General features: G+C 44.9%; 2 protein-coding genes across 4 annotated transcripts in view; one reads left to right on the top strand and one right to left on the bottom strand.

Annotated features, from left to right (window-relative positions):
- Positions 1 to 1,272, top strand: part of AXDND1 (axonemal dynein light chain domain containing 1) — a 60,186-nt gene extending 58,914 nt beyond the window's left edge. The window contains exon 26 of one of the 2 annotated variants that reach the window (XM_036273480.1): positions 1,046 to 1,272. In XM_036273480.1, coding sequence (XP_036129373.1) covers positions 1,046 to 1,134 — 89 coding nt within the window. In that variant the 3' untranslated portion in view covers positions 1,135 to 1,272. The remainder of the gene's footprint in view (positions 1 to 1,045) is intronic. The other variant, XM_036273481.1, reaches the window with a different exon arrangement.
- A 5,542-nt stretch (positions 1,273 to 6,814) lies between these two features.
- Positions 6,815 to 22,156, bottom strand: NPHS2 (NPHS2 stomatin family member, podocin). Of its 2 annotated transcripts, XM_036273624.1 has the most exons (8): positions 21,886 to 22,156; positions 19,154 to 19,257; positions 16,303 to 16,375; positions 14,991 to 15,073; positions 11,948 to 12,151; positions 9,807 to 9,862; positions 8,231 to 8,309; positions 6,815 to 7,093 (listed from the first exon to the last, which is right to left on the bottom strand). In XM_036273624.1, the coding sequence occupies exons 1-8, from the start codon at positions 22,154 to 22,156 to the stop codon at positions 6,815 to 6,817; spliced, it is 1,149 nt and encodes a 382-aa protein (XP_036129517.1). The 2 variants fall into 2 exon arrangements, with proteins under 2 accessions (XP_036129517.1, XP_036129518.1); XM_036273625.1 differs by lacking the exon at positions 11,948 to 12,151.
- Between the last annotated feature and the right edge of the window lie 948 nt (positions 22,157 to 23,104).

The raw sequence follows: 23,104 nt of genomic DNA, 5'->3' as shown, positions 1-23,104 counted from the left end.
GAAGGAATGGAAGATTATATACAGTAAAGGAAGGAGCCTTCTGACTGCCCAGTGAAAAGAAGATCTGGGTCCTGGTCCATTTGCCTCAGTGGTTAGAGCATCAGCCCAATGGACCAAAAAGTCACAGGTTCGATTCCAGTCAAGGTCATGTACCTCAGTTGGGTTTGGTCCCTGGCCCTGGTCAGGATTGTGCGGGAGGCAACCAGTCAATGTGTCTCTCTCACATCGATATTTTTCTCTCTTTCCCCCCTTCCACTCTATCTGAAGATAGATGGAATAGAATATTTTTGGGTGAGGATTTAAAAAAAATGAAAAGAAATGAAGATCTGGACAGAGTAAGGAGAGCTTTTTATTTTTGTTTTGGTCAATATTTTTAATAATTAGCAAATCATTGTGCTCTGAGCTGTGAATGAAGAAAGGAATCAAGAGGGGCATTTACACAGATGAATCTGATCTCAGTGAGGCCCATGATTAGGAGTGGGGAGACATACTTAAAAGCAAGACAAGGGTGCGAACAAGGTGACCAAGTGTGGTTGGAGGTAGCAGCAGCCAGTCAGAAGGTTGGTGTCATAGAGCAGGCAGGGATTGCAGGCTTCATGGCAGAGGGCCTCCTGCACCCAGCTCAAGGGTGGGGCTAGTGTAGGGTCTGTGTGCAGGATCCTGGAGAGAGGGACCAGGAGACAGAACAGGGTGCAAGGATGTGTCTGACCGGATTCTGGATACCAGCTCTGAGTTAAAAAAAATTTTTTTAACCAAGCTTGAATATGTACAAGATAGAATGAGGAAATGTTCTTCCTCTTTCTCTTCTCTCCTTGACCACAAGGTCCCCTTTTCCAGGACCCAGAATTCAGGCTGACTACGCTTAAAACTTTGGGAAAATGCATTCTGAATCCCAATAACAAATGTAGGGTCAAATTGTGGGCACAGAATCTGTTTGTAGCTTAGCAGTTAGGCAGAACAGAATTTTAAAAATGTTTTGTAAAGTAAAACATCTTTAGTAAAAACAAGATAGTGTTACAATGTTCTAATTGTTTTTGTGTTTCAGGATCACAGCGCAGGGAGAGTATTATCAACAGCAAACCCAGAACCCGGGCTAAATCCAATAATAAGATCAAACCCAAGCAGCATCCCTAGGGTGCTAGACGTCCCTGTGGCTCCCCTACCAGGACACACTGCAGGTATCTCTGTGCTGTTGAGCTGACAGTGTGGCTCTATCAGAGGTACTCCTTTTGCAGCAGCCATTAGAAAAGCCATAGCATACAACCCAAGACACTTCCTTTAAAAGTCACAGTGATGGCTGTAGGGGATCAGTACATCAGCTTACTTGCCAAATTAAAAATAGCTTGTGCAAAAGTTTTCCAGCCTCTTCATTTGATTTCCTAACAGAGTTCTGTGAAAAGTATCTGTTTCTGTCAAGAAAATAATGCTTTTTGAAGACTGCATTATGTGGAGAAGAATGACAAATCAGAAGCATTATTTTTTCATTTAAAAGAGAGAATCCTGATATTACTCTTAGGTTTCTGCAGCATTTTCAAATTTCTTACAATTTCAGGCATTTTTACAGTTTAGCTGATCTTCACAATCGTACAAAGTACATGGGGGACATACTGTTATCCTCATTTCTCTGAAGATGAAACTGAGGCCCCAAATGATTATAAGGCTCCCCAAGGACACCGAGCTGATCAGTGTCAGAGCCCCCGCTTGCTGGACCCATGTCTAGATTGTTTGACAATGGCCATGAGCCATCAGTGCTCAAGTAGTTTCCTTCACAGGGGCCCCTTTGCTGAAGATTTGCCCAGAATCTTCGTTTGTTGCTTTTATTGCTCATTTGTCTGCTCTGTCCATGATCTTGGGTCCTTCTAGGCACCAGAGGTGGACTAATCTGCAGAAGTAAGCTGCACATGACAAATGCACATTCTGGGCAGTCACTTAGCGAGAGTTCTTTCCTATCTCTGCTCCTGGGCCAGTGGGATTTGCTCCTCTCTCTCTGGCTCCAAACACCTGTGGTGAGAGTTCTGTACCTGCGGCTCCACATATTTGGTGTTGGCTTTGGATTTATCTCCTGAAATTTTAGACCTATTCCTTAAGCCTCAGACACCCCCACCTCCAACTCCAGAGCCCCTATTTAAGTCAAACCCCTCTCCAGGCTTGCCCCTGACCATCATCAAAGTGTGTGGGGGATGGGTTTAAAAAATGCTGAGCCTACTCATGATTTAGCTCTGAAGGAAGAAAACAAAAATTTTCAGACATTTGGCTGTGTTCACGGTCAAATGAAAGCCAAAGCTGAGACTCACATACAGTTACCACCTGCTGGGCATACCCAGCCGTACCCTTTTGTTTTCCTAAGATCTTGGGTGATTCTAGCAAATTTGGGGGCTTTTAGGTGGGATTTAAGAATACTATTTTAGCCCTGGCCAGTTTGGCTCAGTGGTTAGAGCATCGGCCTGCGGTCTGGAGAGACCCGGGTTTGGTTCCCGCTAAGGGCATGTACCTCGGTTGCAGTTTGTCCCCGGCCCTGGTTGGTCGTGCGGATGGCAGCCACTCGATGTGCCTCTTTCACGTCGATGTTTCTCTCTCTCTCTCTCTCTCTTCCTCTCTCTCCCTCCCACTCTATCTGTGCAAAAAAAAAAAAAAAAAAGGAAAAATGTCCTCGGGTAAGGATAAAAAAAAAAAAAAAGAATACTACTTTAGCCCTGGCCAGTTTGGCTCAGCGGTTAGAGCGTCGGCCTGCGGTCCAGAGAGACCAGGATTCGGTTCCCGCTAAGGGCACGTACTTCGGTTGCAGTTTGTCCCCGGCCCTGGTTGGTCGTGCGGGTGGCAGCCACTCGATGTGTCCCTTCACATCGATGTTTCTCTCTCTCTCCCTCCCACTCTATCTGTACAAAAAATGGAAAAATATCCTCGAGTGAGGATAAAAAAAAAAAAAAAAGAATACTATTTTTTTTTTTTTTAGAATACTTCTTTGTGAACTTAAGGGACCTTAGGAAGTTTGTGAGCAAGCCCCTCATCCACCAGGCCTGGCTCTTCCCCACCCACCCAGGCCTACACCATGCATGTGGGCACCATGTGATTCTCTCCCAAGAGATCTGGGCCTTCACTGTGTCCTACAGACTTGACCGCGGTCAGGCACTTGTCAGGTCCTTTCTGGCACGTATTGCCTGGGCTTTCCTTTTGCTCTTAGCCTTCCCTAGCTGGAGATCAGTGCCTCAGATATTACCTGGGTAACCTACATTTTGCATTTTACTTTCAAAGGCTGCTGGAAATTCTATTGGCAGGCAGACCCCAAAGCTCTAAAGCACCGTCTGCCCATTTCTGGAATTCCAAGTAAGTGTGTTACCCGCCCGCAAGTATTTTCCCACAGGAAGCAGAGAAGCAAATGCACTGACATACAGGCCAAAATTCTAGAGGACATCAGAACCCTCAGTCCCAATAGACTCTGCCAAAAAACGTTGCAGGGACCAGTGCAGTGCAGTGAGAGGGGCATGCTGAGTCATCCAGACGTAGCCCCTCCAAGGACATGGATGCAGAAGCACTGGCAGAACGGCCTGCTGGGCCTCCCAGGTACTGGGGAGTCCAAACAGCAGAGCTTGGCACCATCAATTCAAGATCGATAACCACTCGGAAGGCAGTACCTGGGTCTCATGAGAAGACTTCTGCTCCTGGGACCCTGCAGACAGTGCACCTAGTTAGTCTCTGAAGAATACGCTTTGACTATTCACTATACCCTTTCACCCAGAACACAGCTTCATAGCAATATTTATCCCCATTGGTTCCCTGCCATTAAGCCCTCCCACCCCAACAGCTGGTTAATACCTGAAGATACCACAGACCACTCAAGCAGACCCAGAAGATGCCCTTTGGCAAGCTAATGAGAAATGTAAACGTTGACTAGGCATCAGAGTAGACCAACCAGTGGGAGATACCATAGGCACTCCCCAGCTATATAGGTAAAATCTGCCTTTGATGAAAAGAAACATGCTACAAGGAATTTGTAAAGGTCCGTAAAACCCTTGTTACCCTGACATTCACTTCTCGCTGTTCTGTTCCTGGCTCTGGTCATACCTGAACCAGCATGATCCTACCTGTTTTCATTAATCATTTCAGTATCGGCCAACCCTTAATAACTGTCTATATGGGGTGAAAAGTGACCAACAACTCTTGAAGCCATCTGAACTTCAACACAGTGGTAATGAAAATGTCTTCCTGCTTCTGAAATGCTCTAATTGCCACTGGCCCTTTAAATGTGCCAGACCATCTGTGACCGTGCCCTGGCTGGTGCACAAGAGTGAACTACAAATCCTAATAGATTAGACATTCTAGGGAATCACCCAGGAGTTCCCCTGCCTCTCATTCATCTGCCTCATCGGTGTTTGCGTTCCTCTCTGGCACCATACTCCTGGCTCGAGCAGATTCCCTTATCTGCCTTTGGCTTACTTGGACTTGACTGCCTTTTAGATTCCGCACTTTGTATTTAGAACTTTGCCTGCCCCTCTGGCTTCAGAATCTCCCACTGCCTCAGAGACTAGTCTATCCATGGTTTTCAGCACCGCCATTCCCCACAACCAAGTCTGGTCCTTGGGAACAGGGACTGGGGAGATTTTTTTTTTTATCCTCACCCGAGGATATTTTTCCATTTTTTTTGTACAGATAGAGTGGGAGGGAGAGAGAGGAAGGGAGAGAGAGTGAGAAACATCGACGTGAAGGGACACATCGAGTGGCTGCCACCCGCACGACCAACCAGGGCCGGGGACAAACTGCAACCGAAGTACGTGCCCTTAGCGGGAACCGAACCCGGGTTTCTCCGGACCGCAGGCCGACGCTCTAACCGCTGGGCCAAACTGGCTAGGGCGGGAGACTTTCTCTTAACAGATGGAAGCATTTTTCAGGACTGGATGAAATAGCCTTTTGAAACAAAATTGGAAATTATCATCTCAATATATGGTAACCTTACAAGCAGGTGGCTATATTAATAAGCAAATTTAGTATGGTTGTATGGATATGTAGGTTTTGAAATCATCTGATAGTCTTGCATAATCTTGGGAAGGAAGAGTCATTGCTTGGCTCAAGTCAAAGGGCATAGCAAGGTTGGGCTAGAGCATGTGGTTATGCCAGCTGTGGATGGAGGTGAGGAGCTGGCCTGGAGACATGACACAGATGACCCTGAGAGGTTGGCATCATGATGCTACATTAAACTGCTAGGGAGTTTTTATTCCTTTTTTAGAGGGTAGGAGGGATGGCAGGGGGAAGGAGTATTGAAGTGATTGAGAGATAGCACCTTTCGTTTGGGGCCTTGTTTCTGTTATTTAAACATAGTAAGAAAACAGTCTGTCTTTGACAGACAAAATGCTACAAAAATTTCTAAGTCCACTGTTAGGAGCTCAGAATACATTTCTCTTTGAAATAATGTTCAGCAGGGTTTTAGGGGATAACATTCATAAACAAAACTTTATGGGTGTTTTTTTGTTTAGAATTTTTCTTCTTTATTGATTTTAGAGAGGAAAGGAGAGAAACATTGATGAGAGAGAACATTGATTGGCCGCCTCCTGCATGCTCTCCACTGGGGATTAGGCCCACAACCTGGGCATGTGCCCTGACCGGGAATCGAACCGGCGACCTCTTGGTGCATGGGTCAACACTCAACCACTGAGCCACACTGGCTGGGCTTTATGGGTGTTTTTATGCAGAATATTTAAAGTTCCCATGGGGAGTAGCAGGAAGACATTCCCAATAATAACATCAGATAACATGAACAGTAAAGAGGCACTTTGAAGGAGAGAAATCACCAACTAGTGAGCACTGGGGGTAGCTACCAGCATTTCTTTCTGTTACAGCAACATGGATATTCCCATTTTACTAACATAATGATTTTTAGTCATATTTTTGTAATGTTAGTAATATTTTATAATGTTATTTTTTTTTAAAGTTTCTAAGAGGATTTGCTATATATCTCAGTATTATTTACTTGGCTAATTCTTTTCTGTAGCATATGTTTCTAATTGTATAAGGCAAGTTAATGGAAAATAAGACCAATATATTATAGAAATGTATTCATACTGGGGAATATCTCTATAAGAAAAGAATACTTCAGGGTATATATAGATGACATAATGTTATTACTGTTAGAAAAATAAGCAAGAAGGTCACTTCTATACTGAAAATATATTAGCCCCATATTTATAGTGATGCTTCCTCAGATTTTAAGCAACATGTATCATTTGAATGTTTTTGTCCTTTTATTCCTCTACTTTAAAAAGGAAGTCTCCATAAAAAGAATTCCTTTTAAATTCTTTATATGCAGCCCAAGTAGATCTCTTTTACTTTCATTGACTCGGGATCACTTAGGTGTCACTGTGGTGCAGGTATCAGGATTAGGTGTGAGGACTATGGGGTGGAGTATACAAGGCTGTGTGGTTGGGGGAAATGACTAAGATGTACTTTGAGAAGCTCATAGTACAGTGGGAGCAGCAAAGACCTTGCCAAAGGGGCCGGAGGGCATCCCGTGAAAAGGACATTTGAACCACATCTTCAGGAGTCTAAGTTTAGCCATATATAGACTCAAAATTCTTTCCAAAGCAGAATGTTGGCTAAAGCTCTTTCCCATAATTACTCTGACTAGACGATATACTTAAACTTATTCTATGGCTTCTCGGTCATTACATGATGTCACTGTCTTCTCGTGCAGGTTGCTGCATTGCGACTTCGTGTATTCCAGGGGCATTCTCTCTGGCAACCGAAGCAAGGGCAGGAGTGAGAACACGCAGCGATGTGCTGTGACATGGCAGCCCCCACCTAGTCGTGTTATCCTTCGCTCCTCTTATAGCATGGGGGAATCTTTCTTTTTAGGATTCAGTGGTTCAACAGGTTTGGAAGGATTTGGGAGGGGGATGCTTCCTTGAGTTCTGTTGCTGGGAGAAGATAGGAGACTTAGCATGTCAAATGGCAAAGGCAGAACCACGGTGGAAGGTTTCTCTGTGGACAAGGACTGAAGAGTGTGGAGGTATCGAAGCTGAACAGCAGCTGGGGTGCCTGACAGAATCTCAGCGGCCATCCTCAGGGACTCGGAGGTGGCCTTCTCCCCTTCTGCAGCGATCATCTAGAGAACAGATGTGAGGAAAAGCAGAGTTTTCTTCTTCATTCCTTGAAAGTTTTAATCACTATTCACCAAGCACTGAACATCTATTATGTGGCAAGTACTGTTAAGCATAGAACAGATGGTCTTCGTTTTCAAGGAGCTTGCTCTAGGGGAGATTACTAATTGTGATTCAGTGCCAAATTTAAGGGCCCTGGCAAGTACAGTGAAGTGTTTGGGGGGTTATTAATTACGTCTAGTGGGCCTTGAAAAATTAGTAGGATTTTGCCATATAGAGAATAGGTTGGCCAATGTTCCAGGCAAAAACAGAGAATCCTGAAAGGATGACTCCCACTTCCAGGAAATTAATGGGTAAGCCTTTCAGAAGGAAAAGCACCAGTCTCACCACCTAAATGCCACCTTAAAATGGGCAAAGAGGAACAGACACACGTGTCTACCCAGAGGATCATCTTCCTCCCCTTCTCCCTCCACTTCCCCTCAGTTATCAACCTTCTTTGTGGTTAAGGTTTTTCCCACCTACTTTCTGTGCTTTAAAAGAAATCTGCCACCCTTCAGTCCTCACTCTCCTCTTCCCAAACCCCATCCCACCCGCACAAGTCAGAAGCTGCTGGCAGCCACATTTTGCTTCTCCCTGGCATGTCTGAGCAGAGGTTATAGGTTGCACAACCTTCTCTTGGCTCTGGTGTTGAGGAACCTGGGCCCTGATCATGGTTGTCCCTCCAGAGCTTGCACAGAGCTAGGGAGACAGGTCTGGGTGTCATTAACCGACAGGTGACAGGTGACTGATATTACCCAGGAAGGATGCCAGTGTAAGAGAAGAAGGATGAAGTGTGGTGAGATGCCTTTAGGGGGAGAGAGAGCGAAAGCAAGACAGTGCGGAGGAGATGGTCACTGCTAGCAATGGCCTCAGAGAGTATGGAACAAGGAAAGAGATGTTGCATCAGTTAGGAGCTTTAAGCAAGCGATTTTAGTAGATTTGGTTGGAGTGGGGCACAAGCCAGATTCCTGGAAGAATGAATGGAAGGTGAGGACATGAGCGAGCAAAGGGAGAATGCTCTGCATGAGCAGGCCTTTTGGATTCTCTGGTGCTCCTCAAGCAGCAGCCTCGGCGGGCGGGTGGCCTGCTCAGGGCTGGCTCACCCGAACTCGGGCCTGTCTCTGCGCTTCGGCTTCCACAGCCAGGGAGTGCTGGAGCCCGGCCGGCAGCCTCACGTCCTTACTGAAAGAGAAAGACGTGGCCAGCAGTCAGCTTTCATAGTCTGGCCTCCTTCCCTCCTGCTGCTTCAGGGTGCACAGAGCCCCTGATTGGCAGGCAGAGTGCCGTCCCTAGACCTTTGGGCAGACGGTCAGCAGCGTCTCGAGGGTCAGTGCCTCAAATGCAGATCTGCATTATTACTGATGATGCGGTAGAGCTATGGTTTTCTCTTTCCATGTAGATCAAATTTTCTCTTGATGGATTATGTTGATTTTTCCCCACTTAGTTTAATCTAAATCCCAGCTATTAAATTTGAACAATGAAAAAAAGCCTTGAAGAACCACACTATTAATAATAAGGGAAATCATCTAAGTTTATACAACATAATTGACTTTGAAAAGGGTAAACTGACCAAATAAGAACAATACTTAATGTATTGCGTAAAAGATACAAAATTCTATTTTTACCCTGAATGCAACCATAAAAAATACATAGACAAAAAACGGTCGGGCCGTTCCTCAGAAAGTTACATATAAGGTTACTGTATGATCCAGTAATTCCATGCCTAGGTCTCTACCCCAGAGAACTGAAAAGATGTTCACATAAAATCTTGCACATGAATGTTTATTGCAGCATTATTCATAGTAGCCCCAAAGTGGATCATCAGTCAATGAGTAGATAAACAAAATGAAAAGGAATGATGTACTGATTCATGCCACAGCATGGATGAACCTTGAAAACATGCTGAATGAAAGAAGCCAGACACCAAGGCCACATATTGTATAATTGCATTCATATGCAATGGCCAGAATAGGCAAGTCCAGGGAGAGTGGTCATCAGGGCCTGGGGGTGAAGGAAAAATAAGGAGTTTCTGCTAATGGATGCAGGCTTTCTTTTTTGGGGTGATGAAAATGTTCTAGAATTAGCCCCGGCTGGTTTGGCTTAGCATCAGCCCGCAGACCAAAGGGTCTCGGGTTAGATTCCCAGTCAAGGGCATGTACTTGGGTTGCAGGTTCGATCCCTGGCCCTGGCTGGGGTTGTGTGGGAGGCAACCAACTGATGTGTCTCTCTCACATGGATGTTTCTCTCTCTCCCTCCCTCCCTCCTGCCCTACCTTCTACTCTCTCTAAAAATCAATGGGAAAATATCCTCAGGTGAGGATTAACAACAAAAATGAAAATGTTCTAGAATCTGATGGTAGTGATGGTTGTATCACTTTGTGAATATACCAAAAACCATTGAATTGAACTTTAAAATGGTTTAAAAGGTGAATTTTGTTATGTGATTTTATATCAAAACTTTTTTAATCTATGCAGAGAAAATATCAAAGTAATTTGCCGAAATGTCACAGTGATTGTGCTATGTTTATGAGATAATAGGTATTTTTTCTCTTTTCTCCTCTAGATTTATACTAATATGGTTTACTCATGCAATGAAATTAACGTATCAAATAAAAAATTTAAATAAAACCAAAATATTTCCATTTATCATATTGTTCTTCCCAGTTCATTTCCTACCCACATTTCTGTCCTCTCCACTTTGATTCCCCAAGTACAGGTCACTGAATCCAAGGCGACCTGTGGAGGGAAGAGGTGAGACGTCAGTGACGACCTCCCGGTGGTTCTCATAGTGTCCTTACAAGGGGGAAGAGAGGGCAATGCGATGATGGAAGCAGAGAGTGGAGTGAAGTACCTGGAAGATGAGGAAACCGTGAGCTAAGAAATGGAGGTGGCCGCTAGAAGCTGGAAAAGGCAAGGAAACAGTTATCTTCTCAGAACCTCCATTGGGAACCAGCCCTGCTGACACCTTGACTTTGGCCCAGTGAGACTGACTTTGTACTTCTGGCCTTCAAAACTGTTAAAGGTTAAATTGATGTTGTTTTTTTATCCTCACCTGAGGACACTTTTTTTGCATTTATCTTTCAGATAGAGCAGGAGGGAGGGAGAGAAACACTGACGTGAGAGAGATACACCGAGAAGTCGCCACCCACACGACCTCAACTGGGGCCAGGGACAAACTGCAACCGAGGTACATGTCCTTAGCGGGAACCGAACCCAGGTCTCTCTGGACCACGGGCTGACGCTCTAACCGCTGGACTCATATTCTTTTCCTTTTAAATTATTTCTGGTGATTTGTTAGTGACTAGATAACTAGTAAGCATAGTGCACTGAGAACCCCAAGAAGACTGAGTAAGCGGGGTGGTGAGAGGAAGGGGTGTTGGAAAAGATACTGTAGAGGAGGTGGCATCTTGAAGAACAATAGGATTTTGTGGAGAAAAGGGACGTATTCCACGCAGAGGAAGCAGCCTAAGAGGAGGCTTGGCAGCTGGAGAAGTGCCAAGTAGGCTGGAATATTAGAAAGACTGGGGAAGGACAGCAAGAGGTGAGGCTACAACAGCTGGGTCATTTCTTCACTCAACAAAAACCATCAAGCTGCTATGTGATCGTCCTGTGCCAGGTACTGAGGACAAAGATGACTAAAAGATGACCCCTGCCATTATGGAGTTCATAACCTGGAAGACAAATGCATAAATACATAAATCATAATTCAGTGTAACAAGACAAGCTTGAATGTCAAGAGTCTGGACTTGATCCTTTAACCTTTAGTAGGGGAAGGATGAACAGGAAGAGAGGATGAAGGGGGCAGAGGGGGCATACTTGGGTGGTTTTTAAATTCCAGGGCAGCAGCTCCCCTGGGAGCCATTTGTTATAACTTTTCCTCTTTTTAGCTCTCTTATTTCCTGACTTCCCTTTATTTACAACCAGAATGCTAATCACTGTTTCATCAGTAACAAGTGGGACAACCCCATACATCTGGAAACTTCATTTTCTCAGATTAGTGTCTGCTCAGGCCCCATCAAAAGGATCATTATCAATGCCTTTGATCCTTGGATCCTTCTGTTGGAGGTCTCCCTTTCAGCTAGTTATGATTCATAAGCCCCTAACCCAACTCTGTACCCCGTGGCCTCAAGACAGGCTCTGTCCCTGGTGGTGACTGCCACTCGACCGATCAAGTTCCTGGAATCCTGCCTTGCTCTGGCCTCTCTCCTCAATGCCTTTGCCACCCTTCCTCAGTAGCTGAAGCGCCCACTCCGCCCAGGGGCGAGGTTGCTGAGCTGGCTGCCGAGGGTTAGCCAAGGCTGCTGCTGAGGCAGTTCGGGCTCTCCCTTCCCTTCCCGAGTTCCAGACCCGTTCAACTGGACAGCTGGGAAACCGATCATGTGAGGGTCGGTGACACCTTTTTATCTGAAAGTCTGATTTGAACTTATCATTATTTAACTTTGTTTCCCCATCTAGACCGTGAGCTCCCAGGAACCATTCCTCATCAGCTTTGCGTGCCACCAACGCCTCCTGTCCAGCCACCCCACCCGCCAGCTCCCGCCCCCACCTCTGTGTGCTATGGGGCCTTTCACGACACGCCTAAGCTGCTGGAGTAGGGGTGAGAGCAAAGACGATGGCAGTAACTGACTAATCTGCACCAGACTGGTGGCTACAATTGGCCCGGGGTCAATGTGGCACCCTTTTCTGAGCTCTCAGCCCCTCAGGGGCACCTTCAGCAGTGAACGCCTGGCCCGTGGAAGAGTCAGTAAATGACCAGTGGAAAAAATGAATAAAAGATAAAGAGATATTTCAACATGTTCAATGTTAAATTTATCAAAGTACCTTTGCATCTTGGGCGATGCTTTTCCTGTCTAGAAGAATTTCAGTGAGGGATCGATGTGCTAGCAGACGCTTCATGGTGTTTTGCACGAGGGACTGAAGAGCTTTGGACACACGGGCAAGACTGCTTAGGAGAAGAGACGCATTTTCTATTCGGTAGTAGCAGATGGCATCGATCTCCATTATAAACATGTCTTTGGTCACAACCTAGGCAGAAGACAAAAGTGTGGCTGACAGGCCTGATCCTTAGGCTTGTTTCCCATGCGGGGTTAGAGGAACTGGAATTGTGTTCAAGGGGAAATTTCTCAGAGTAAGATTTTAGCAAGAAAAAAGAGAAAAAGAGTAATTGGCCTCTTTATTCAAAATAGATGTTTTTTAAGATTATGGGTGTTTTTTTTTATTAACTACACTAAAGAACTCACAATTTAAAGGAGTCCTGTTGTAAATCCTTTTGTAAAAAAATCAGGAAGAATTTTTTTATATTTAAAAAATCAGTTGTTTACCAGGTGTTTTTAAACTGATACCAAAAAAAAAATGTGCTGAGAAGAATGATCTGGGAAACAAGCACCCCGAGTGCATGTTGGGGCCTTCTGGGTGCACACTAGGGGGCAGGCTGGTGGTTTCCAGCATTTCCACGGTTAGACACTTTCACAGGCACATATTATAAGGATTTAGCTGCAAGGATGTTATTCACAGTATTGCTTACTGTAATAAGAAATTGGAAACAACTTAATATCAACAATAGGAAGTGTAAATTGTGGTACGTACATCCATACAACACAATGCCTTGTGTCCATTTATTTATTTTATTTTACTTTTTTTTTCTATCCTCACCCGAAGACATTTCTCCATTTTTTGTTCAGATAGAGTGGGAGGGAGAGAGAGAGAGAAACATCGATATGAAAGGGACACATCGAGTGGTTGCCACCTGCACAACCCAACCAGGGCCGGGGACAAACTGCAACCGAGGCACGCGCCCCCAGTGGGAACTGAACCCGGGTCTCTCTGGACCGCAGGCCGATGCTCTAACTGCTGAGCCAAACCGGCCAGGGCGCCTTGTGTCCATTTAAAAGAAAAGGGTAGAAACATGGCTAATATATGAAAAGATAATCACAAAAATTGTTGGGTAAAAAAGTCATGCTACAAAATAGAATGTAATCTTCCATAGTAGGTATATACCACATTTTGTTTATCTATTCAGCCACTGATGGACATTTGGGTTGCTTTCACCTTTTGGCTGTTGTGAATAATGTTGCTATGAACATAGGTATATGAATACCTCTTCAAAGTTTTTATTTCTGTTCCTTGGGGTATATACCCAGAAGTGGAATTGCTGGACCAAATGGTCATTCTAGTTTTGAATTTTGAGGAACTGCTGTACTGTTTTCTATAGCAGATGCACCATTTTACATACCCATTGACAGTATACAAGGGTTGCAATCCCTGCACTTGTTATTTTCCAGCCTTTTTTCCTTCTCTTTGGTAGCCATCCTAATAGGTGTGAGGTGGTGTTTCATTGTGGTTTTGATTTGCATTTCTGTAATGATTAGTGATGTTGAACATCTGCTCATGTGTTTATTGACAATTTGTATATTTCCTTTGCAGACATGTTATTCAAGTCTATTTGCCAGGTCTCTCCAGAGAAAGAGAATCATTTGTGTGTGTGTATGTAGAAAGAGAAAGAGATTTTGAGGAATTGGCTTACACAACTGTAGAGGCTGACAAGTCCAAAACCTTCAGGGTAGGTCAACAGGAGACCCAAAAAAGAACTGATGTTGCAGCTCGAGTTTAAGAGCAGCCTGTTGGCAGAATTCGACTCTCCTCAAAGGGAGGTCAATCTTTCTCTGAAAGCCTCCAATCGATTGGAGAGGCCCAGCCACCTTATGGAGCATAAGCTGCTTTCCTCAAAGTCTACTGATTTAAATATTAATCTCATCTAAAAATACTTTCACAGCAACATCCAGATGTCTCTGACCAAATATCTGGGTATCATAGCTTAGCCAAGTTGAATCATAAAATTAACTATCATAGCTCGGCTGGTGGTGGCTCACTGATTGAGCATCAATCCATGTACCAAGAGGTCACCGGTTCGATTCCTGGTCAGGGCACATGCCCAGGTTGTGGGCCCGATCCCTAGTGGGGGCATGCAGGAGGCGGCCAACTGATGTTTTCTCTCATCGATGTTTCTATGTCTCTCTCTAAAATCAGTAAAGAAAAATTTAAAAAACAATTAATCATCACAAGTCCTTTTCCTATTTTTAATTTTTTTCTTTCTTTCTTGAGTTGTAAGATTTTTTTCTTTAAAAAAAATTTTTTTTCTTTATTGATTTGAGAGAGAGAGGAAGGGAGAGGGAGAGAGAGAGAGAAACATCGATGAGAGAGAACATCGATTGGCTGCCTCCTGCATGCCCCACCACTGGGGATTTGGTCCACATCCTGGGCACATGCTTTGACCAAGAATCAAACTGGTGACCTGTTGGTGCATGGGTAGATGCTCAACCACTGAGCCACACCAGCTGGGGGAGTTGTAAGGTTTCTTTATATATTCTGGATAGTAACCCTTTATCAGGCATGTTATTTTCAAATATTTTCTTCCATTCCATAGGTTGCCTGTTCATTCTGTTGACTGTGTCCTTTGATGTACAGGAGTTTTGCATTTTGATGTAGTCCATATCTCTATTTCCCTTTTCTACTTTTTTTTTTTATCCTCACCTGAGGACATTTCTGCATTTATCCTCAGATAGAGCAGGATGGGGAGAGGGAGGAAGAGAGAGAGAGAAACATCGATGTGAGAGAGACACATTGACTGGTTGCCACCCACAGGACCCCAACCCGGGCCAGGGACAAACTGCAACCTAGGCACATGCCCTAAGCGGGAACCTAACCCGGGTCTCTGGTCTGCGGGCCAACGCTCTAACCACTGAACCAAACTGGCCAGGGCTTCCTTTTCTACTTTTGATCTTAAGTAGTCATTTTGCCTTGGACCAGAATTGGTAGCTCAGCCATACAAAATATATAGAGAAAGTAAAACCCATCATTGGCTTACCTCATGAAAGGGTATCTCCAAGGTTTGGAGACGAAGGTCCACCTTGTGGTAGGTATCCAGGCAGGGCAAAAAGAAGAAAAGGCCTAGACGAGGGGGAGGTGGAAGTGACCAGTGAATGGCTAGCATGAAGACGGTTTGGGGTTCACTTTATTGGGGTCAGGTTGCACATTGCATTGCTTTTCTTAACCTGAAACTATACACTGCTACCCCTATAGTGTGTTTGTTGTTGCTAAGGTTACCATCTAATTTGTTGTTTAATCTGGGACACGTTTGAGGGTGACAAAAGAGCACTGTTACAACTTACTGCAGAACACTAGGCACAAACAGGGATTAGCCCCAGCAAAAAAGGCTGTATGCTCACCTTGGTGCTGACAGCTCCACATTTTGGGTTGCACATGTGTCTCCTTCACTTGATTTGAACTCCCTGGCAGGAGTGCCTTAGGCCCTATTGTTAGCTTTAGTGCCTGACTTAGGACCTTTCAGGTGCTCATAAAATTATTTTTGAATCCATGCATGTACCAAGGTGACAAACTTTAGAGCCAGCAACTTCCATGTGGTATTTCCTAAAAGGTAAGCCTCAGAGGTCATCAGAATAGTGATATCATGATACCAGCCTTCTGGTTGGTTAGTCAGTCCTCATCCACCCAATATGATGTACAGGGTCAATGTGCAATAAATATTTTCAGATTAATTTATTGAGATTTTTTTTAGATCCCACTGGGCAATGTGGGTTTCTTTACAGTCAAAGCTTTGTTAGAAGCAACAGCACCTCACAGAGCCCGGGATCTCTCTGAGGAACAGCCCAGCGACTAATCCTTTCTAGCCCCAATCGAAAAGCACATAAAAAACTAGAACCAGGACAAGACAGTCCCTGTCCTAGAACTACAGGGTCTAGCTCTACTTTTGTATAGACCCAAATATTGATCATTAGTCTTCAAATTCTGATGTCTTCTAGTCTGGTCTCTATTCTCTACCTATTTCTGTAGAGCTGGCTTGAAAGTTGAACCCTTTCCAATACATGGACCATGGGATTTGCTCCTTCTCATGCCTTCCTGGCTTGCTTGGATCTCCAAACCCCAATTACTAGACTTTTCAGACTGGCATTTAGCTCTCTGCACCCATCCTCTCTCTTGGTTATTGTGACCTGGTAGTAATGCTCTCTGAAGAATGTCTTATAACTCATGTACAAGTAACAGATTGGAAAATGAAGATATGAGTCAAGTTACTTCATGTAATCCGAGGTCCATATTACAAGTATGCATGGATTGAAGAAATGAGCAAGTCTACAGGGGGTTAAAAGAGTATTTCTTACCAGGGCCTTTGGCTCTTCCAGGAAGGAGATGCCCCAGTCGGAACAGAATTACTCTCTCGTACTCCTGGACAATCTAAAAGGAAATGTAACACTTTTGAATCACTCCAAGAAAGAAAAAGAGAATCTTCAAAAAGCCTTCACATGAGAATAATCCTGGCCTCTCTGAGGCCAGTGTACCCTGATACCAAAACAAGCCAGAGACATCACAATAATCCTAGGTATCCAGGAATCTTTTGTTTTGAGAACCAAAAACTTAATATCTAGGCTTCCAAATCTGCATTTAGTAAGTGTGGAATTTCAGAAACCAATGAAAAAGTATACTGGGCATGTTAATTTTTGAGCCTGTGAATAGAATTTTGATTTAAAGAGTCATGATTATCTAAAAATTTTTGCTTCCACTAATGTCCAACATTACCTAAATCAAAGAAACTGCAGCATATTTGCCAAAGTATATTCAATCTTGTATTTTTCTGTGCCTGCTGCATTACTAGCTTTTATATGTATCAATTATTAGTTATTTAGCAGAAGGAGGGAATATATTTTAATACCACTTCTTATATTTTCTTTCAAACTACAAGAAATACCTGAAAATAATACCCTCATCTTCTACCTTAGGACAATGGAAATAGAAGAGCAAAGCAAACCTATAGAGCAGCGGTTCTCAACCTGTGGGTCGCGACCCCTCTGCGGGTCAAACGACCCTTTCACAGGGGTCGCCTAAGACATAACAGTGGCAAAATTACAGTTATGAAGTAGCAATGAAAATAATTTTATGGTCAGGGTCACCACAATGTGAGGAACTGTATTAAACGGTCGCGGCATTAGGAAGGTTGAGAACCACTGCTATAAAGCAAGAAGCAGCAAGATAATAAAGATTAGAGTGAAAATAAATGCAATAGAAAATAGAAACCAATAGAGAAAATCAACAGCACCAAAAGTTGGTTCTTGTAAAGATCAACAAAACTGACAAATATCTAGCTAGACTGACCAAGGTAAAAGAGAGAAGACCCAAATTGCTCAAACCAGGAATCAAAGAGGAATGATGCAGGGATATCACTGCTGTCCTTCAGGAAATAAAAATGTATCATAAGAGAAAAAACGGAACTATATGCCAACAAATTAGATAACTTAGATGAAATGGACAAACTACCAAAGCTGACTTGAGAAGAAAAAGAAAAACTGAAAAGAACTAGAAGTAAAAGATAAAATTAGTTGTTTAAAATTTTCCCACAAAGAAAAATCCAGGATTAGATGGCTTCACTGGTGAATTCTGCCAAACATTTAAAGAAAGAGTAATATCAGTTAGTGACAAACTCTCAAAAAAAAAAAAAAAAATAGAAGAGGAGAAAATCTTCCCAACTCATTGTCTGAGGCCAGTGTACCCTGATACCAAAACAAGCCAGAGACATCACAACAAAAGAAAACTACAGACCAATATCTCTTATAAATATAGATACAAAAATCCTCAACAAACTTCAAACAACCCAGCAGTAACATATTAAAAAATTATACTCCATAAACAAGTGGGACTTATCCTAGGAACACATAGTTGGTTTAACATCCAAAATTCAGTTAATGTAACACACCGTATTAATAGAATAAAGGAATATAAATAGAATATCACATGATCATCTCAACAGATGCAGAAAAGGCATTTGACAAAAGCCAACACCCTTTCATGAAGAAGAGGAGGGAGGAAGAGGAGGAGGAGGAGGAGGAGGAGGAGGAGGAGGAGCCATCAGCAATGGCCCCAGCAGCATCCACAGTGCTCCTGCCAAGGGTATGCTCTTGCCTGTGGCAGTGCTCCAGACAATGACTCAGAATGGCAGAGGTACCAGGGCCTGGCCATCTGCCCATCGTGGGAATCCTCTATGAAGCCGACTTTGCCCTGGAGTTCCCTTTCAGGCTGGCCAAGGCTTTCTTAGAGCTACACCACAGTCTGAGGCTATTTCTGTCCGACCCTTCCTCTTCTCATGGCAAAGGTGGCAGACCTGCACTGTTGTCTGAAGGCTCGCGCTGCCTGCTCTTGTTCTCCCTCCCTTTACTATTCCACAGTAAGTCCCTGCACTTCCAATTCTGTCTTGGCATGTGCTTCCCAAACTAACACAGGTCTTCATTTACTTCAGGGATAGGCAAGCGTCACCACCTGTGGACCAGAGATAATTGTCATTCACGATCTATGGAAGCTGCCTGAGAAGTTTCCTGGAAATGTCAAAAGTGGACATCATGCCCTGGCCGGTTTGGCTCAGCGGTTAGAGCGTTGGCCTGCGGTCTGGAGAGACCCGGGTTCAGTTCCCGCTAAGGGCACGTACCTTGGTTGCAGTTTGTCCCCGGCCCTGGTTGGGTCGTGTGGGTGGCGACCACTCGATGTGTCCCTTTCACATTGATGTTTCTCTCTCTCTCTCTCTCTTTCCCCCTCCCACTCTATCTGAACAAAATATCGAAAATTGTCCTCGGGTGAGGATAAAAAAAAAAAAAAAAAAAGTGGACATCATGACCACTTTGTTATAGAGCGCGGATGACCCAGGTGTAGCCCTTGTTCTCGTGGGGCTCTCAGCCTAATGGGAGAGACCGGGTGTCAACAAATACTGTACACGTGGCAAGCGCTGGAATGGATGTGAAAGCAGAGTGACAGGAGAGCACGAGGAAGGGAATGACAGTCTTGGGGAGTCAAGGAAGGCTCTCCAGTTACATCTGAGCAATGTTTTCGAGAAGTGCCGTCCTGCAGGGTGAGTGGGGAGGGCATTCCATGCAGAACAGACAGCCTGTTTCCAAACACGGAAGTACGAGTGGACTGGTGGTTAGTGAGAGGCTCCAGGAAATTACTCATTGGGTCCTCATGGGATCTCACCTTTATGCAGAACCAGACAGAAAAAGGGAAGGTCACGATGATGAGGAGCAGGGATGTGAGGACAAGAAGCCACTCACAGGCCCCTAAACCAGAAGACTTGGTACCTTAAAAAAAAAAAAAAAAGAATATTGAAACTTCACCATCTTCACTGACTGGCACATGTTGGTCCAGTCCTTGGTATTAGGGTCAGACCAGTTTGTAGACTTTGGTGGGAATATTAGAGTAAGCTGGGTATCAGAGAGGTCCGTCCACAGGGCTAGGGGGTTATCTGTGTGAAGGGCTATGTGGGCTATGGAAGGCAGGCCTCTGAAAAGTCAGGAATGTATTTCCCAAACATTTGACCAGGCAATGTTTTCTCCAAGAAAATTCATGTTCTATAAAATTTATTTTTCATGTAATCTACTTTGGGAAATGCTGCTCCATCAACATCATGTTAGTTTTTGTTTTTTTTTAAAAACAATATTCTTCCTTAAGGGCAATAACAGTGTAATTGTCATGTTTAATTCATTGATAAAAATATTTCACTTGCCCTGGTCAGTTTTGCTCAGTGGTTAGTTTCGGCCCGTGAACCAATGAGTCGCAGGGTCGATTCCGGTCAAAAGCACATTGTTTCAGTTGTGGTTCATCCCCGGCCCTGGTTGGGGTCATGCAGGAGGCAACCAGTTCATGTGTCTCTCTCACATTGATATTTCTCTTGCTCTCTCTCTCTTCCTCCTACTCTATCTGAACAAAAATGGAAAAATATCCTTGGGTGAGGATTAAAAAAAAATATATATATATATTTTCACTTGTGTATATATATATATATATTTTTCACTTGTGTGTATATATATATATTTTTTTCACTTGCCAGTAGTAACCATGGCAAGTAAAAACAAATAAATGCACACACAGACAAAATTACCTTTTATAAATGGAGAAAGGCCTCAAAATCCCAGTAGTTGGGGATGTGAAGAGAAAACTAATATCTATACCCAAAACCTAATTCAAAGCTTTGCTCACAAAAGTCTCTTGGAATGGGTTCCTTAAATATCTACTATGTTTGATTTAAGAGACTAGTGAACCCTTAAATGTTAAAGCAGGAAGACTTTAGATATGACAGAGTCCGAGAATCCCCAGCATTTTGGTAAAGGGAAGCTCCTTTTTGTTTCTGCCAAATTTTAAGTAGCTTGGCTGGGGGCATGTGGTGCTGTGAGGCAGAGTGGGTGCTGCTGCCTCCTGTTCCCCTTCCTCCTGGGAGCCACAGAAACCTTCAAGACAAGGGCTCAGCAAGGCGCCTCATCCTCATTGAGCCTGCTCGTCTACTGCCTAGTGCCCCGGGCTCTGGTCACCTGATAGCTGGAGAGACAGAGTGAAACCCACACAGGTGAAGCTACTTGCTCAAGGCCATGGATGGCTGGTTGGTGGCAGTGCTGGAACCATGACCAGAAATCAGGGACAGCACCATGCAAGGAGGGGATTTTCCATCCGACTGTCTTGGTCTAGAATTCTGGCTTCTCCACTTCCTAGCTGTAGGTCTTAGGCAAGTTACTTAATTTCTCATTTTTCCTCATCTGTGATCCAGGAATGATAATACTCAGTAAAACACCTACGTTTCCTTTCTTGCCTCCCCCCCCCACCCCCGATGTGACGGTCTGAAGTATATAAATCTCAGTATTACTGTAGCATTGAACCCAATAACCATTTAATGGCTGAACGTTTCTGACTAATGACAGGGCATCAAATGGGCAAAACAGCATTAACATGGTCCATAGAACATGGTTCTGACTGCACAGATCTTTCTCAAAGCACAGTTTTCCATACTTTAGCATATACTGCATTGCCAGTAACCAGCAAATGTTAAAATTGCATAGCCAGTAGAAAGCAATACAATGCAACTATTCCTTATTTAATTTCCTTTAAGCTTCATCCTACACTTAAGGTGTAATAATTGTTTTTATTTCATTCATTATAAAAAGAATTGGAAGCAGATAACTTTGTTCCTAAGGGTTGCATCACCTGGAGAAGCCAGAGACACCTTTCCCTGTGATTCCCTCCTTTAGCCTAACTTTGTTCTCTTTCAGCTTGCAGAGATCCTGTTTTAACTGAGTGTGTTCCTTGCTCCAGGCTTTGTGCACAGTGCTTTGGCTGCCCCACCCCTTATCCTCACAAGTACCCTCTGAGCCAGGTACTGGTGCAATCCTAGGTTCATAGATGGTTAAGGCCCTGCCTAAGGTGAGCAAGTGGCTGAGCTGAGACTTGAACTCAGGTCTGGCTCTGCTGCCTCTACTTGTAGAAAAATAATCATCCCAAAGAAACTTGAACATGCTTTTAGGTAGGACTGAAGGGTGGGTGTGAGGAGGGAAGAATATGCTGCATAGTTGCCGGGATCCACAAGTTCATGCATGTCTTCACTAAAATTAGGTGCCCATGTACTCTTCCATGGCCACAAAACCAGTTGCATGGTTTCTTTGCAGTATGGCTTGGTCCCCAACCTGGACCACACTCCCTCCCACCTCCCACCTCCCATCCTTGGCTGGCCCCTCAGACCAGCGGTATTTAGTTGATCTTATTTGTACTTCTAATGCATTTGGCAGCTACCACGGGGGTGGGGTGGGGGTGGGGGCTCTAGCAGGCTCTGGTCTCGGTGGTTCTGGGCGCGGTGACTCATTCCATTTTATCTGACATACCTTGGGTACCACTTGGAGAGGCCACCCTTCCTCCCGGGTCCCCAACCTGCTTAATCGCTGTACCTTCTTCGGGCCGCTCACAATCCAGCAGCGCCAGCACTTCGGTGCCCTCCTCGCCGGGGCCCCGGACCTCATCCACGTCCACCACGGTGGCCGCGGGCGCGCAGGGCTCCCCGGGGCTCCTTGTCCGTCCGAGGTCCCGGCGCTCGCGCCCAGCATCCCGGCGCCCGCGCCCTCCACCGCCCTTCTCGGCCTTCGCCCTCTTCTCCTTGTGGGGGGACCCGCCGCCTCCCCCGCGGGCCTCTCTGGAGGAGCTCCGAGCCCTTCTCTCCATCCTCAGAGCGGCAGGGCCCGGGAGCGCGGTGCCCGGGAGTCGCCTGCGGTGAGTCTCTGGGAACCCTAATGACCGGGGCAGGGCGGGGGCGGGACCCCGGCAGTCGTAGGGCGGGGACTTCGCCCCTGGTGACGAGGGACAGCTGCTTCTCAGAGGAGCTGTGGACAGGGCCCGCCAACCCGAGGAGGGTGTTACCTCCAACAGCGAGTTCGTGTGCAGGCGGTGTGCAGGTCACGGTGTGGAAAACGTTCCCTCTAGACGATGGACCGGCGCAGGTGGCTGTGGCGGCTCTCTGGCATTGCTTTCGTGGCCCTCGGGTCCTGCTACAGGGCTTGAGCAACAGAAAAGCCATCCAACTAGGATAACGTTAAGGTAAAGTTAGAAATAACCCCCAGGTCTGCCCTTACCCCCTACAAGGGTGCCTCCCCCTCCCCCTACATATCCTGGCCCTACTCTTTCTGCTTATGCTTTAACTGGTAATGAATGGTGTTAGCACCACTCCTGGGAGGATTTAGAGGAGAAAGGAAAACTTTCAGATCTCTATTATTATTTTTACTAGGGCTTGAGCCTGTTGATGATGTGATACTTCTCGAAGAGTCATAGGAGGGGAGGGATCTTTCTGTTTTTAGGGACCGGACATTTTTTTCCTTGATGAAGCCCTGTTCCCATGCTTCCTTGCTGAATTCAGGCAGGAGTTGTGCTTTTCCAAGCTTCACTGTGGATGCTTCATCTTGCAGCAAACCTCCAGAGCTGCCTGGCTGTCTGCGGGAACCTTTAACAACGACTAGATTTCTCTTCCATTTTCTGTTCATAATTTGTTTCTCACGGAATGCGAGGTTGGTCTAGGTAACCCTACAAACTCAAGATTTAGGATTCCACCCAAATAGCTCAGATCACATGATGGCAGAAATAATGCTCACTTATTTTTCTTTTTCGATATTTGCATTC

This window comes from Molossus molossus, unplaced genomic scaffold (assembly GCF_014108415.1).
Source record: "Molossus molossus isolate mMolMol1 unplaced genomic scaffold, mMolMol1.p scaffold_m16_p_20, whole genome shotgun sequence".
Taxonomy (NCBI): domain Eukaryota; kingdom Metazoa; phylum Chordata; class Mammalia; order Chiroptera; family Molossidae; genus Molossus; species Molossus molossus.
The sequence above is the reverse complement of the archived record's forward strand: the minus strand, read 5'-3'. Positions and strand labels throughout refer to the sequence as shown.

Coding starts and splice junctions, on each gene's coding strand:
- NPHS2 (XM_036273624.1), bottom strand. CDS start 22,156: ATGGAGAGAAGGGCTCGGAGCTCCTCCAGAGAGGCCCGCGGGGGAGGC. Junction 19,258..21,885: donor TTGTGAGCGGCCCGAAGAAG/GTACAGCGATTA, acceptor TTTTTTTTTAAG/GTACCAAGTCTTCTGGTTTA. Junction 8,310..9,806: donor AAAGTGGAGAGGACAGAAAT/GTGGGTAGGAAA, acceptor TTTCTCTTTCAG/TAAGGACGTGAGGCTGCCGG.